Here is a 17,244-nt window from a genome sequence, read left to right on the forward strand (position 1 = left end):
AAATTCAATATCTACTCTTGTAGAAAGGATTTAACAGAAATTTACTGTGATATTCTGCTCACTGGTTTTAATTTTTATAACTCTGAACTATCTGCTCCTTATAAATATAAACTGTATTAAATTTTCCAAGAGATGACTATTACTCTGACTATGAATTTTAAATATAAGTGCAACATTCTGTAAAAAAAAAAAAGAAAATAGAATTACAAAGTGCCGTGTCCTGGGTTATGCATCCAAGATGTAATTTCATCATTTAAACAAAGTAATAGTTCTGACTTGTGATATGATGTGCTTCTAATAAATCTATTAATGCTTTAATTTTGAAAGTAGATAGTGGACCCTGGCTGCTTTTGGTAAAAGAAATTTCAGGTAATGGAAATGAACCTTTTTACTGACCTGCTTAAGACTGGTATGAGTCATGCAGATTCCTCAGCTTTTGCTCTGTATTACAATACGTTTTCATTAGTAATTTTTTTAAGTCCTTTACCTTAGGTGTTCATGTTATTAGTCATCCCTCACTTGAAGTAAAAGGGTTATGTCTTCATTTGATAAATTTACTGTATTATGCAACGTCTTGTAACTGCCATTGAGAACTTTGAAGAAAAAACTTACTCTTATGTAAAAGTGAAAAGGACAGTTATTGCCCTTTCAAAGTTCAAAATTGGAATCATCACTTAAGCCTGTTTTTGTTTGAGATGTTGTAGAAAATGTCTGCCTGTTGATATCTGTCATACTTGTCTTAATATGAAATATGCTTCATGTTTGAGCAGTGGCATTTTGCTCAAACATCTGTTTTGATTTCCGTAAATCAATACACACAGACCTTGATCCAAATCCAATTTTCTCTCCCCTCTCTATATCTTTTTTTTTAAGATCAAATGTTAAGCATTAACTTGATAGCAGTTTCAGAAAGGCCATTCATGTACATAAGTGACAGATCCAACATAGGTTGAAAATACTTAAACTGGGACTGGGAATAAAATAAGGCTGGGGATATAGTCAGAGATAAAAACCATTGCCTCCTAATCTTTAATTTTTTTTTTCTGAAGTAAGAGTCAGATGGGTGTGAAAATCCATTAGGGCAACAGAACTTTTTGTACTGCTTAGGGAAGGTATCATTGTTTATATTCTCAGCAGAAGGTCATACTTTATTTTCGATTGTGTATCAAGTATAGAAGTTGCCATTTTCTAGCTGTGCAAAATTCAATCCAATTTGTTCAGAATTTACATTTTTAAAAAAATTAATGGCCATGCTCCCTTTCTTTAAGACGGGGGATAATTAATGACTTCTTAATGGCTTCTTCAGACATTAAGGAAATACACTAAAGCTGATCTAAAAGGTCACAGTGATTATAGTATCTCTTTCACTGAATGCAAAATTTTGGTTTTGGTAACATTTGAGCTACTTTAAGAACTTAATACCCCATATTTGGGGTATTGTTTTGCAGCTGAAAAAAAAGGTGTGTTTTAATGAAATATACTTTTTTATTTTTAATTTCTTGATAAAAATGGCAGAGATTTTTCCATTTTGAAAAGGGCAGTATACTTCCAGCAACATCTTGTATTTTGAGATTATAGAATTTTATTTTTGTTCATTTCATCAGTTTGTAGACTACCTCTGCAGCAGTACTTTTAGGAGGAAAAGGTGTAGTGAATAATAGCCCATAATCTCTTTCAGGAAGACGTGAGTGTCTTTGGTGAAGAGAAGTAATTAGTTTACTATTACCTAGTTATTAGTTTTGGCTTATGTAGGGATTTAGATATTAGCAAGTATTGGTCAAGTAAAAGTGAATTTAAGACTAGACAATTTGTTAATCAAGATTTTTCATAGAGCTGGCATTTGAACTTCTGATTTGTTTGGTTACTTAAATGACAGTTTCTTTTTTGTTTAGCATTTAGCAGCAGATAACTCTTGAAAAAGAGCTGGGTAAAGGTTTTGTGATGCAGAACTCTAGAACATATTCCATTAGAGGACTCCAGTTTTTAGTGCTTTCTTTATGATTTTAAAATTATTTTGAAAGTTGGGAGAGCTGTGAAAACTTTTACTGAAAATGAGCAACGATTTGTGGTTGGGAACATGTCTAAAGAAAATAATAATTTATTATTAATCAAAGCAGTCTTTCTAACTGGTTCGTTAAAAACTGCTGTTACTTTTCATGCTTACATGAGTTAGCATAGTAGAACTGTAATTATGTAAAGCTTTTCCTCTCCCTCTCCTCTCCTCTGGTAAAAAAAGTTTATTTTGTGGTTATTGAGTTCTAGGTAAGCAATACCTGCTTATCTGGTAAACTAAGAAAAACGGTGTGCTGATGGAAAATAATTCAATCTAATGTCATCTGCTCAAACATTAACATACTTAAAAAAAAATTAAACCTAAGAACTAAAACTTCAAATAGTGTTGTTATACCTGTGGTAGTGTAAGATATATAGGCCAAACTGATATAATTGGAATGATGTGACCTAAAGAACAAGTTATTTTTTCAGCTATCTGATAAAAAGTATTATTTCAACCAAGTGTGTCATATTTACTGTACAGGAAAATTCTTAATCAAAAGGTAGACTGTATTCTTTAAATCTTAAAAAAATTTAAAGGAGATATTTTTTACCTTCATAGCAATGCCGGTTTAGAGTGAGATGGTGATTGTTACTTGACATCTTGGTTGTGGGGTTTCTTTGAGCTGAACATCTTGCAGGTGTTCTTTAGAACGTAAGCTGGCTTTCTGGGGCATATTCGTTCTAGGTGCCATATGAACTGTAAACTGGAAAAGAATTTCTAGATTTCATATTTTTGCCGAATAACTTCTTTAAATTATGAGCTTATTGTCTGTGAATATAGATAAGAGCTGATCGTAGACTTATGGCTTAAGTTTCAAATTGATTAAATCTGTAGTTTTGTTTGGAATGCTCTTTGTCTGCACAGCACGTATATTCTCATCTGGATAAGAAAGAGATTAATCCACAACTGTAGCTGGTGCTATTGCAATGGAGCTAGTTTTCAGCCATTTTTGTAAAAATTAAGTTTTCTTTCACTTCAGAAAGAAAACTTCTGAAGCCTGTGTTGCTGTAAAGCAGGATCGTTGCCTCCTGAGGAGTTCATTCCTGTTCTTCAGGAGCACGGTGTTTTCTGCAATTCCCACTAGAGGCTGCTCAAATGCTAGCGCTAGGAATCAGTTGCTCTCTAGAATTCACTTCATCCTTTTTATTTTCCTTTTCTTTGTTGTTGTCTCTTAATATTATTTCAATAGCAAATACAGCAAAGCAGATAGGGTGGGGTGTGTGAAAAACCAAGGGTTGATAGGTACCTTACTAAATTATCTTCAGTCCTGCTGTGTTTGTTAATTTTGCAAATTAATAAGCAAGCAATCATTCTGAAAAGCAAGTTAGCATAATACAGACATTTGAATTTTAATGCTCTCAGAAAAGTCCTTAAGCACAAAGGGACTACCAAACATAATTGCAATAAATGATATTACCCTTTGAATACATCTGGATTTTGTGAGAGAAAGTTGAGTATGTGGTAAACAATGAATTTCCTCATCACTGGTGAGGAAATATGAGTTCATATATAGAACTGAAAACATTGTTTTTCTTCAGACTTTTTCCTTCATCAATTGTCAACTGCCTTTTTTTTTTTTCTTTTTTTTTTCTTTTTTTTTTTCTTACCCTCTCCCCTCAGAGATCTGTACGCAGATAAATAATTTAAGGAAATATTAGCTGATTATCTGATCCATGTTTCCCTTTCTGACTGTTGTGGAGCTTACTTGTTCGGGACTAAAAAAATCATCTTAAGTAATTGAAGCTGAACATACAAATATGCATCCTAGGAAATTTGTTTGAGGTCTTAACTTTTGCTTTTCTAGGGGGACCACAGGGATGGCTTTAATTGAGTAATGGCTAAGCAAGCTGAAATTATGTATACTGCAAGATAGGCTCCAAGTAGAATGGTCAAACCAAAACTGAAGATTTAACTGATGCATCCAGCTTGCTGTTTCCTTCTTTTGAGCATCCAAAACATATTAACTTTAAATCACTTTTTTCTACCTTGAACTTAATAATTATTGTCTCGCTTTTTGAAGGTTACTTCTGTCTATTACAGGCAAAGGTGAAACACAGCCATTTGCCAAAACTCAGAGTTGCTTTACATTTTCTGCTTTCATTCCATCATCTGTGTAGTTCTTTGCATCAACAGTCAGGTTCATATCCTGCCACAGATCAGTGTATCTGTCTCTGAACCACAAACTCCCTTCTATTCTTTGGCTTCTATTTTGTTTGTAAAAATGTCATTTATCCTTCCTTCCTGCAATTTACCTTCCCTCTGGTTATAGGAGAAGTCCTGGCACAGGGATGAATAATAGTCCTGTAATTCACACAGTTCCATCCCAGAGTGACTAGCTGGTTAGAGTTTGGGAAAATAGTTTTTCTTCTGTGGGATCCTGACGAGAGACATGGAGTTTAGCATTAATCACTGGCAGGGAAAGTGATCCTTTGGTACAAGATTCACATGGGATAATTCAGGTCAGAAGGGAATTCAGGAATTCTTTAGTCCCAATTTCTAGTCAAAACAGTGTGAGCTATGAGATGCTTTCTGAGGACTTTTCATAGGCATGATCTATTTTAAGCTGAGACTGAGCAATTATGGTTAAAGAGGAGATTAAGAGATTTTGCATGTTTTTACGTGCATGTATATGTAAAATAACTAAATCTAGAGATTTACCGATCAGTAAAGGATCTATCTTCAGAGACAAAAATATATGTTCTTTTATATTACCATGAGATCATGTGAAAGTTAAAATTTTCCCAGTATATGTTACTTTTGCTTCATTTGAATAAATTAAGATCAGAACTGGTTTTGGTCAGAGCTTTATGCCTCAGATTGGTACCATATAGGAAGGGCTAAACTGAGAGTCTACTCAAGAGGTAAAATTATGAGTCCTGAATGCTTCTTTTCCTGAAGTATAGACACAAGCCTCTGAGACCAAGATACTGGGGCAAATAGAGTGGTTCAACATTTTACTGCAAGGGAACCTCAGATAGATCTCCCTTAACATGGCTCTGCTGCCACTCTTCACTGTGTGATATGAGCTGAGATTTGTGTATCTTTCTGAACCATTTATGTATGTGTAATTATTACCATATTAATTGTTTACCTTTAAAAAATCCTGTTTCTGTTCAGGTGAGTTGTCCATCTGTTGATACAATTTGATATTCATGTAAGTATTTCTTGTAGCCCAGCTAGAGGCAAACTTTGAGGAAATGGAGAATCATCTGTTGTGTCTTGAGGACCTATGTGAGCAATGTGAGTTGGAAAGATACAAGTGTGTGCAGACATTACAGCTGGAAAACTACAAGAAAACAAAAAGGTAAATAAAACAATAATTATAAATTAGCATAAAATATAAACGTTTTGTAATTACCCCCATATGTAATATAATCCCTTTTATTTTCATCTTTTTAAGAAACAATAATCTTTGTCAGGATGCTGCAAATTTGTAGTAGTTTCACTGAATGTCTAGCTCTTGGTGATGAACAAAGAGTGTGTGTATTTGGAAAATTATCACTACATAGTTGTTAAGATGAAACCATGCTTATTATTTTCTGCAAACAATTGGATTAAGGGCTTTTGTTAACAAGCACTGATATATGGTTGTTTCTTTGAATCCCTTGTCCTGGTTTTTTGGTTTCTTTTTTTTTTCCCTCATGTACCTGTCAAATTAGGAACAGTATTTTCCTCTGTCTTCCTTTGAGTTCTGTCATATCCTATCCTATAAGTACCTTTCAGTCTATATGAAAGGTATTAATCTCCTGCCATTCTCTTACTTGCAAAAATGGGGCATTAGTTCTTGGAATCAAAGTTCAACTTAGACCGAGAAGTATATGTGAAAATTCAGAACTTACAAATGATGAGCTTCATGTTTACCTAAGAGATAAAATAGCAAGAGAAAAATATTGAGCTTAAATAAACTGTTAACTGTCTTGATTTTGTTACTGACAGTGCCAAAAATAACCCAACAGAAGGAGATAAGAAAAACAATATTATGTCTGTTACATAAATGAGGAAATGAGGAGTTAAATTGAAGCAATTTGTCAAAGACAATGTCTGGCAGCCTTTGTTAGGGAGTGGTGGGTAGACACAGATATTGACTGACATGGGGATAACCAGGTTACTTGATCTGTCCAGCCAGGTGACCTGTTAGCCAGGGAAGCACCTTGGCACTCTCCTTACTTCTCTTGATTGTGGAAGCAAGTTTGATTGATGTGGTATGGTCAGAACAACTGGTCTGGTTTACAGTTCTAATGAGGATCTAGTGGTGATCAAGGGCAGGACTGCTCCAGACAGCATTGGTCACGTTGTGTATAGCTTATCTGGTTTCCTCTTTCTTGACTCTCCTTTTGCCATTCTTCTAGGTCGTCTTGTTTTCTTTTTTTTTTAAATCCCTGTTTCTTCACAAATAATCGATTTACCCCTGATTACTTTTTCCCTCTTGATCCTTGCGTATTGCCTAGGGAATCTTAGCCTTCTATGGTGTTACAGATCCAGTTACTGAAGTAGTGCTGGTGTTGCAAGTTCTGCCTACCAAAAGGTCTCAAATGCCTTAAAGGTCCCCCTTCAGTTTTCTGCAGAATTTGGCTGTTTCTCACCTAACTCCACTTTAAACATCTGTGAAATCCAGTCATCCCTCATGGTGTCATTTTTACCTTTTGTCAGCATCTTATTATGTATGTTATCTGTCACATCTGGCAACTTCTTATGTCATGTCCTTTAGTTTTTCACTTCCTGTTCAGTTAGCTTAACCTCAGGCCAGGGCCCTGTCAGTGGTCTGTATATAGATGTAGATATGTATATATATAAATATCTAAATATTTAATCAAATAACAAAAATTTTAAATGCTTGTAAAGCAACAGATTTGTATCCCTGAAATAATATTTCTAAAATTTTCTGAATGTTTTTTGTTCTCTCTGCCATCTTTGCTCCCTCTCCCCCAGCCTCTGCTTTCATCGTCAAAACAGAATGTTAAACTACTGCCTGCTCTGCTTAGCAGCATCTAATCAGTTTTATAAATAGAATGCTAAGCAAGCTACTTAGTGTAATTATAAGCTGATTACATTTGGTCAGATCTAGACAAAACAGGAAAAATACAGGTAATTTCTAGTTGATCATTACCACTGTATTTATTTAGGTAAGAAATTAACTGCTAGCTCATTACTAGAAGGACACTTGCTAATGTAGATGAAGAACCAACAGCCAGTTATCGAGAGTGTGATTTGTTATTGTGTGTTTGGAACTCATATCCTGTCTTCCTCTCTTTGATGATTGGGTTTTTACTATGATACCAGCTGAAATAATCAACAAGGTGGGTTCAGGAGTCTATGCTCTCTCTTTAGCACATGAGTTATTTTCAGGGAGTGAGTGGTTTTGTGCTTGAAAAAAAGGTACTTAATGTGTTTTGACAATATAGGAATGAAAACTATGATGAATATGAAATCTAGAACCTGTGGTTATTTTAAGCATGTAACAGAAAGTAATTTTATTATGAAGTCTCTGTAGAGCTTAGAATAGAAGCTTGTGTATTTTAAGTCTTTCAAAAAAATTGCATGTGAAAGGTTTAGAAAAAGGTGCTTGGGGTCAACATTAAACCTATGAAATGCAGCTTATGGTAACTATGGGAACTTATTTTCAGAAATAGGTCTCCCTGTTAAATAGAGTAACTTTATTTCAGTTCAGACAGAATTTTTTTCCCTTCATCATTGTGTTGAGTACGAGTTTCAAAGATTCATAAATCCAAGGTGTTTTCCAACTTATATTAAAGCCTGGTGTTTGGGGGGATTTGTTGTTTTTTGTGTGCTTATCTCTGGATTTTTAATATTCTCTTTATCGTGTGTTTAAATCCATTGATCAGTGTACCAGTGTTGTTATGTGTTATATTGTTATATTCCACTCTTATTTTCTCTAGTTTGTCTCGCTGCAGTTGTTTGCGTGCATGTTCGCATTAAACCCCGTTGTTTTGTTTCCTGTCTTTTCTCAGTCAAGCACAATTCTTCTTCCTTTTCCTTCCTTCTCCTACTGAGGATATTCTGTTTCTGATTGCAGAAATTTCTCTGTATCCCTTCAGTCTCCTATGGCAGTTCTTGCTTTCCCAAGTGCACTACTGCAAGCCCTCTTCTGTGTCGTTTTTTCATGTGCATCTATAATGTGCACCTGTAACGCAGCCTAGAATGGCAGGCTTGAAGTGTAAGATGAAATGTTTCCATCCTGAAGCTGCACTCCCTGTGAAGCTCTTAATAACATTTGTATCCATTTCGGAGGGATCACCGGTTTTTTGAAAAGTAGGAACTCCAACATGGAGCATTTTGTAGGACTACTTTGGAAACAGCAGAAAGTCCTTGTCACTGGAAATGAGTGAATAGATTTTACTGTGTGTCATTTGGCTTAAAACATAGTTGTCTGAACGTTATTTTTTTTTAAGATGTCTTGTTTAAGAAGCCATTCTGCTTTTCAGTACTTGTCAGCTTTGAGAACTGATATAGAAGGTAAATAAATGTAGAATTCTAAAATCCAGAGTCTGAAATATACCCTGATACCAGGGTATACTTCAAGAGATGAATGTTTAGTAATATTGCAAACGCTGCTGGGACTATTGTTTTTTCTTTCTGGTGAGATTTAAAGAAATGCTTTATTTGAAGAGAAAATGGGTTCTTAAAACATGTATTTCTTTCTAATTTTTGTATTTCAGAGGCTTATTTGTTGTCTTCAAATAATGTGTAACCCCGTGCTTTGGTAAACAGTGCAGTAGGTGAGGAGTTGGACAGATTGTCATAATTCTTGTTAGGTGCATTGCCATGCCATTATGGTGCTTTAATGCTTCAGGGGAGAAGAATGTTAGATTTACTTTCTCATTCAGAAGAGTATGAAATTGATGGCACATTAGAGATGTGTGTGAGAAAATGTCTTAGTTACTGTCGTTTTCTTCTGTAGATTTTATCCCTCTTTTTAATTGCTCTATAAATAAAAGGGAAAGTAAGGGTCGTTGGACTGAGATAGGGTGCCTTATCTTAGGCCTGACCAACATAAACACTTGCAAAGTAAATGCAAAAAACTTCTTCAGACAATTTAGACTGGTCTGCTTCCTGAAAAAGTTCCTTCTAACTTGGGACAATGAATCATTATTTGCTTACTAACATACCAAAATAATGTGGAGGGTTTTTTTTGGAGGGGTTTTTGCTTTCAAATATTATCTTTATCTTTGTAGCACTACACAAAGCTGTCTTCTGACATTAAATGTGCTGTGAATTATTTCTAAGACCCTGGCTACCTGTTCCATAGTTCTCATCAAAATTCTCATCCAAGTAAGGTTTCATGGCATGTTCTTTTTGATCAGTCTTGTACTGGTATAGATTTTCAGCTACTATACCTCTGTGTACCTTGGTACCTAAATAATAATTTTTGCAAGGTTGGGTGCAGAACTTTCATTATCTTCAGGACAGTTAGCTGTGCAGTGGATGACTGGTCAGTAGGCATGGTTTTTGTGTTTCTGTGCTCAAAGCAGAGTTCACTTTGCAGAGATTTTTTCTGTTCTGCTGTTCATGAGTTTGCATACAGCACAACCAGTAGCAAATGTTTTCATGGTGATAACTGGCTGGAATTAATTTTATATCCATCAGTTGTTGCACTTCTTTAGGCAGACACATGGATTGACAATTCTTATTGAGCCTGAAGAGATAGGCTTGCACGAGCTGTAGAAAACTTTCCTGGATAATTTTGCTCCCTTTTGTGTAGTTTTAGGGCTGTGAACTTTCTTTTGCTTGCAAGAATTCTTGCACTACAGTATTCTGCATACATCAAACCTAAAGGAGTATGCTGTTCCATTATATAGTGAAATTTACTCCCATCAGTGCTTCAAGTATTTGAAAATATTGGCCAAGACTGAACATGTAGCAGATTTGAAGATTGTAGGGGGTTTGTCAGGTTTTTTAATCTTATTTGTGAAGTGTGAATGTACAGTATAATTTCTGTCACTTTGAAGTTATTTTAATTTTGCCCTTCTTCTGTGTTGGTCTTTGCTTGATGCAGAGAGACAATGACGTTATTACAAAGAGATTTGATACGTAACAACTTCTTACAGTTTTCTCTTCTTTTGAATAGGAATATAAAAGGTTTTTCCTTCGGCTTTTGTGACCTGTGATTAAAGACTGAATGTTTGTGTTGGATCCTCTGTATCTTACAGCACCTTTTAATAATGCTATCTAGAAACAGTTAAAACATTATGTCAGTCCTGTATAATTTATCTCTACCTTTATGTAGTGCTTGTTAGTGGGCATAATCTGCAAATCCTGTCAAGCTGTTAATACCAGGCATTCTTTGTCCAGACTTACTGTACTAATAATAGGAACAGATGGCTTAGGACTGCCTTAATCATCATTTTTTACCCTCCCTCACCTCAAAACTGCATTATTTACCTAAGTAATTAATTAATTGTGGCTAGAGGCAGAAGAACAGGGCTTAGGTGCCTGTCATTACCACACTAAAATTCATCCTCTGCTTTCGAGCAAGGTGTTGTGCCTCCTGATAAATTCTGTCTTTCTTTGCTACAAATTATTTCCTGAGATCTTTAACAATTCCTTTCCTCTTATGTCAAACCCCAATTTATTTAAAAACTGTTTAAAATGATGTATTAAAAGCATTTATTGACTACATTTCTGTGAGGGAGATTTTAAATTCCCATGTCAAAGGGATGTGTTGAGGATGCCTGAAGAGGTACAAGTTGTAACTTCTTTCTGGAACAGTTGCATTCATGCTGCATGAAGTCACATTCAGCATTTTAAGTAAAGTACAGGCTCTTTTTACTTATTTGTTTTTGTGGACTTGTGTTGTATGATATGTCACTGAGTGAATAAAGCTTGGCCAGTTTTTAAATACTGTAATTTTTCTCCTTTTTAATGCTTGGAAATCAATGGCCGGGTTAAGAGATGGTCTGCATTTTCTTGTGTGGATGTTTACCAAAATCAGGTTTTCAGGAACCCTTTTTCTTTCTAGGAAAGATGGGTGGATTTGATGGCAGAGGTAGCTTTTGATGCTGGAATTGTTTGTACTTTCTCTTAAATTTCAGCTTCTCCTACATTCTTTGTAGTTTCTCAAATTTATTTGTAGCTTGTAGTTGTTTATAGCTTGTCCTAGATTTCTTGTTTCAAATTTTAAACTTTGATTCCTAAAATTTTAGTTGTGTGATAAAAATAAATAAACTGTGTTGATACATTTATCTTTTAGTGATCCAGTGACATTGCATACTAAAACATTTAAAAAATTAAGCTTAAAAACTATCCCCTTTTTTGGATAGCAAGAGGATGAAAGCAAAACATAAAAACTGGGTCCTGTGCAAAATCTAGATCTGAAGGTATAAGCTTTTAGAGGGAGCTAAGCATTTATTCCACATTTCAGATTCCAATTTGGAGTGGTTCCAATGCTAAATGGCCTGTATCAGTCTCTTAGCAGAGGATGAAACTTGCATTTAATGATTTCACTTCTACCATTTTCTTCTGGTTTTAATACCATCTCCCTCATTTTTACTCTTCTTTTGAATGATAGTGCCTGAAAGATGACCCCCAGCATTCTTCATCAACATAAATATTTGTGTCTTTTTTCTTGAAACATTCAAAGAAAAATGCTTTCAGTCTAACCTGAAACTGCTGAGTATATTAGAGTGCTATTTGGTTTTAGTTGTATTTATTAGCTTGATTGCCAGCTGCTAATGGTTGCTATTTCTGTTACAAAAATTTACTGTGATCCATTCCATCTTCTGGATTGAAGTTGATGTTGAAGTTTTGCTGGAAGACCTGGAAAGACTTCAGCTACTTTTGTATCTGTGCAGGGTCAGGAATTGGACTTGATGCCTGAGGGTCCCTTCCAGCTCAGCATATTCCGAATTCTGTGATTCTGTACATGGATGAGTACGGAAGCAAAACAATCTCCATTGCAACACCATTTAAAGCATTAGTTCTTTGCTCTTCTCCGTTACTGGATAAAATTTCACAACTGATGGTGAAGAATCCTGACCTGTCTTCAGTGTTTCTTCAGATTAATAGAAACCTTTGCCTGCTGCTTAATTCCAACAGTCTTTTAGTAGTAGTTTTAGATTTTATTGTTTTTTCAATACTTAAAGGCTTTCCATTACTTCAGTCTCAAATGTATTTCAAAGTAGTAGTTGGCCTAAGTATCTGAAAAGGGTGCTCGAGGAATCTTGTGTGGAAGGAAAAAGTTTTGTGTCATTGTCACAAATTCTAATACTAAGTACAAGAAACCCCAGTACTTGAATTATTTCTGTGCACCATGCAAGTGACATAAGTTTTGAGTTATGACTTTTTGACTTTTTTGACTTTTACTTCTGCTGATATCCAGAGGATAGTCCCAGAGGAAAGATCTCATGGCTTTTTAGCTTACTAAAGCTTGAGTCAGGCAATGGAAGGAATATATTTTTTTTACTGAATCATTTTGAAGGCTTAACTGTACCAGACAAGCAGGTGAAATGCAGCATTTCTCTTGTTTTATTTTGGAACTTGTTAGGTGCCATAAATATTTTTCAATTAATTTGTACACAAGCATCTATACTTTCTTTAAATGTATTTTTTGTAAATAGTATTTACAACTCAACATTTATTAACATGTTTTATTGCAAAATCTTTCAAATTTAGTCCTCAATTTTTACCATTCATATTGAGATTGTCTTTTGTTTATGTATGAGTCTAGTAGTTAAAATTTATTGACTGTTACTTTTAGAGGCAGTGTTACAAATTGTTCCTGACATTCATTTGTGACTTTGTTGCTTTCTTGTCTGCCTACTCTCTTCTTGAAGATAAAATACAAAAACTGTCAATTCTGGCTGCTGGCATCTGTGTAAAGAATGTAGTGTTTCTGTGGTCTTCTAGGTATTTAACTGAATACCCTGATGTTTTGTTACGTTTAGGAAATTGATCTTAGTGTTATAGCAAGATACAGCAGAACCTGAGAATGTTTTCTTACTTTTGTTGAACAAACTAAATTCCCATTGATTTCAGTAACTAAAAGCAGGGTGGTTTTGCCTCTTCTTCTCCCATATTCTTCTTTCTGTATTTATTTTTGTACATCAATGATAACCAATATAGTCTTCCTAGTGCCCATTTCTTCTTCTCAGGATAAGCAAGGTTATTCCAACACTTCAATGAAAAGCCTGAGGGGAATGGGAGGGTAACTGGAAATTTGTATTTGCCTTCTAACTTTTCTAACTGGTCATGCCAGTTGCTCTGTGGGACTAGGTATATATTGTAAACAGTTTGTTTTACCTGTTGTCTCCAAAATTATATTTTCTCACCACAAACCCTGAATCTCGACTCTTTTGTAAATGAAGAAGTTGAGACCACTGTCAGCATGATCATCAGAACATTCCAGGTAACTTAAAAACTGGTAACTGAGTTTGAGGGGTATAGAGTTCCACAGAGTATACGTGCTTCCTCTCCTCTCCCCTTTATTCTATGAAAACAAGCAACTGGAAAGGCAGAAGATTAAAATTACTGCCTATATGTGCAGCCACATGGTATTCATGGACAGAACTTCAGTGTAGTGGAGCCTATATGGTCTCTTGCCTCTCAGGAAAGAAGCTGGGATTCATAAGTTGCACTGCATACAGAGCGAGATTACTTTTGAAATGCCTTCATGCCTTTACAGTCTGATTATTTTAAATTTTAGCCAATTATTTTAGCCTTTTTTCTTGTTCAGAGGTACTGAAGTTCATCTTTCAATGACAAGAGCTACTTAAATTATAATGTAACTATTAACTCAATCCTTTCTTCTCAAAGCTTACTGTTAACTGTATAAAGGTAAAGTGTATTCCTATTTGTGTAACTAGCCAGATTTGTTGTCACTAACCTAAAATTTAATAGCTGCAGTAATATAGCTTATAGTCAGATGCCAAGTAGTAGGTTGTATCGATTAGTGTTAGCATGGGAGCTCCTTTAATCCTGGACAGATGCTGAGAAGCCCACACTGGGCTTCAAGAGCCTTCATGTGTAGCCAGGCCAGGGCATGTGTCTTTTTTCTAATAATAATAATGCAAAGAATTATCCATCTCTGAAGTGCATGAATTATTTTTGTATTTTTTGGGAGGATGAAAACAAAAAAAATGTGCAATATATAGCATCAAAGCTGGGGATTTAATGTGGCAAGATCTAAAATACTAAGCAGTCCTAGCTAATCATCCAGGCTTCTTCCAATGCAAGTTTTCCCTCCTCCTTGCCTCTTAACCTCACTTTGAAGGCAACTTATCCAAAACCTTTTTCCAGTTTAATCTTTTTCATTTTAATTACTCAAACTACCTGCTGTTTCTTTACATTGTCTGTGTTCCAAATATGTAGTTTGCTTCTTAATGTGTTTGATGCATTCTGCAAATGGTTTTTTGTCTCTAGACTCTTAGAGAAGACATAGAAGGTATCTTCTTTCTGACGGTTTATCAATAAATAACTTTTTAAAATTATTTACTTATAAAGGGCAGAAGTGTAAGACTTTGTAATAAATTTTTATGTACATCTGTCTAGAACTTCTTACACATCTAGCAAATGTACTGATATACTCTTAAACCTTTTGTTTTTCAAGTGTCATTGTGAGTCATAGTTTCCTTTCCACTTTTGAGTTTAGTGTCATGTTCTTACCAAAGGTGATGATAAATGGGATTTTAGGATTACAATTTTAAAACTTCAAGCTTTGGGTAACTTGACTTAATAAATTTAAAAAAAAAATCCTCTGTGTTGCTGATGCAGAATGTATTTTCAATAAGCATGTATTTCAGTATAAAACATATTTCTAAATGTATGTTTTAATCAAAATGTTTTGAGAAACCACAAGATGTGATTGATTCATTTATGCTGCCTAAAATAGAGACTCATCAGCCTTTGGGTCTGAATTGATATGAGGATACTAGGAAATGCAGATCCTTAAATTTCAAATCTGTGTTTTTACTTTATGCTAATCATAGATATTTTAAATTTTTCAGGGGAATGTGTTGAAAGAAAAAATTGTCAGATATTCATTTCCAACTTTCTTAAGGAATGGTGATTATGTATATGGATACAGGGACAGCATCTTAATGCATCAACCCTAAAAATATTGATGGATTTTGAAAAGGAACGTTCTGGGGGTTTAGACAAAATCGGTGACTGTCACTTGGTTACTGTGCTACCATCTTGTTTGCTAGCCCGATTGAACACAGTGAGAATAATTGTTTTGTCTTCCAAACAACTAGAGAAGTGGCATAAGCAGACAAGTAGACAAAAGTAGACAAGTGGCATAAGACCTCCTGATTTTAACTGCAGGTGGTGTAGCTTTTTCCCCTCTTACTTTCACAAGATGTTTCCTCAGTATGATTTTGTTTCAGCCTGTGGAAAACAAACATTTCCTGTGATTGTTGTTTTCTCAGCTACTATGCCATTACTAAAAAATAAGAAATGCAGCTTGTGAGAGTATATAGGAATTTTGTAATTGGAGTATGCAGGGTAGGAAAAATTCATTAGGGCAATGAATTCACAATGTTAATTGTGAATTCATGTTAATTCATTTGATGTTAATTCACATGCAAATCACTAAGTATTGTGAAGTAGCTTTTTTTTCTGGTAAAAAAAGGAAAAACTAGCTTGGGAAAGGGATGCAGGAGAAGCAGGAAAGGAAATAGATAGTCACAGGAAGTTGCAACTAATAGATTTCTCTACTGTGAATCACACTCTAACTTATTTCCTGGTAAAACATTCTCTCAAAAAACTGTATTTAACATTTGGTGACAAAAGTGGGATGTTCACTGAAAATGTGAAGGTAAATGCATTCTCTTACTTCTTTTAGAATACTTTGTCCTGCTTAGAAAATAGATTGTTTTAGATTTGAAACAGTTTTACCTGTTTTTGATGCAAGAATAAATTCAGAATTGCATCATCTGTTAGGGAGGAGAAGGTATGTATTGTAGCTTATGCATTGTCAAATAGTGTCTCTGGTAGGTGACTCAGTAATAACTGAAGCATGCTTTAATCTGTGGATAGTGAAAAGAATCATTTATCTGGGCAATTGCTAGTTCAGTCTTTTTCTTTATTTTTTCTTTCAGTCACTTTTGCTTCAAAATTCAGAATTTAACTAGGCGTTCTGCCATGCACAGACTGAAAAGGTGTTTGATGTAAATCAGTGTTTTGTAAGGGAAAGACCAGCATTCTGGCTTAGCTGAGCTATTACGTTGGTTCTTCTTTAGCCTCAAAATTCATGATAAATACATGATAAATGTATTTATGTAGCTATGGCAAATGGAGCATTTTGCAATTCCTTGAAAATAAGAGAAAATATTTGTCTTAGTTTTACAGCCTTTGCATTCACAATTGCATATCTGCTAAAAGTAGTATGAAGGCAAAAAAGAGACTGTTACTGTTGACTTAATTTTTTAGCTTTCTGGTATGTGAGTGCTGTAGGTTATCTGTCATATTCTGTACTTTAAAATCCTCTCCTCTGAGGAATGTCACTGTATGTCGCTATTGCCTTTAAAGTGTGTTGTAACTGAGTGAGCGATACTGTCAAATTTTTCTCCTTCAGTGTTGCCAAAATATTTTTGAATAGCACTGATGAAAATGGGACACGAATCATTATTCACTGTGCTTTAAATTGGCAAAGCTCTGCTAAACAAAGGATGTTTTAGTACCTAAAACTTTGAAAAGTCTGTTATTTTTGAAGCAGTGTATCTAGAAATGATGTGGCTAGATATAAACGTGCAATATTTCTATAATTGTGCATGTTTTTAATAGATGGTAGCCAAATTTCTTAACAGGTTGATTTTATTTGCTTTAGATAAACTCATGTAGTACTAGAACCCTTATATATAATGATAATCAAATTATCTGGTTTTCATCTTTTAATGAGTTTAAAGATTGTAAAATAAATTCTATAGTAGTTCTAATTTTTTAATTATTATTATTCTGCTCTTCTCCAACAGGAAGGAACTGGAGACCTTCAAAGGTAAATTCTATTTTTATTTTCTACTTCAATGTTTGCAAGTGTTACAGTAATTCTTGTATTAAGTGGAAGTAGTAAGGAACTGTTGCACTTCTACGTTTTCCAGTGTTAATTTTATGTGAACCCAACAGGCTGTTTATTTTTCAGTATATCTCTTCTTGCTGCTGTTTTCTTTGGGGGAGTCATAAGTGTAGGAAGAACACAGATAGTTTGTTGCCTTATCTAGGTTTCAGAGATTGTC

At 34.7% G+C, this 17,244-nt stretch overlaps 1 protein-coding gene across 2 annotated transcripts in view; it reads left to right on the forward strand.

Moving 5' to 3' along the window:
- Positions 1 to 17,244, forward strand: part of DTNBP1 (dystrobrevin binding protein 1) — a 71,188-nt gene that overhangs the window by 12,287 nt on the left and 41,657 nt on the right. For both annotated transcript variants that reach the window (XM_050313851.1, XM_050313762.1), the window contains exons 6-7: positions 5,228 to 5,360; positions 16,984 to 17,006. In XM_050313851.1, the coding sequence (XP_050169808.1) occupies positions 5,228 to 5,360; positions 16,984 to 17,006 (156 nt within the window). The remainder of the gene's footprint in view (positions 1 to 5,227; positions 5,361 to 16,983; positions 17,007 to 17,244) is intronic.

The sequence above is a fragment of the Myiozetetes cayanensis genome, unplaced genomic scaffold (genome assembly GCF_022539395.1).
Source record: "Myiozetetes cayanensis isolate MyiCay16 unplaced genomic scaffold, myiCay2020 scf1, whole genome shotgun sequence".
Lineage (NCBI taxonomy): Eukaryota > Metazoa > Chordata > Aves > Passeriformes > Tyrannidae > Myiozetetes > Myiozetetes cayanensis.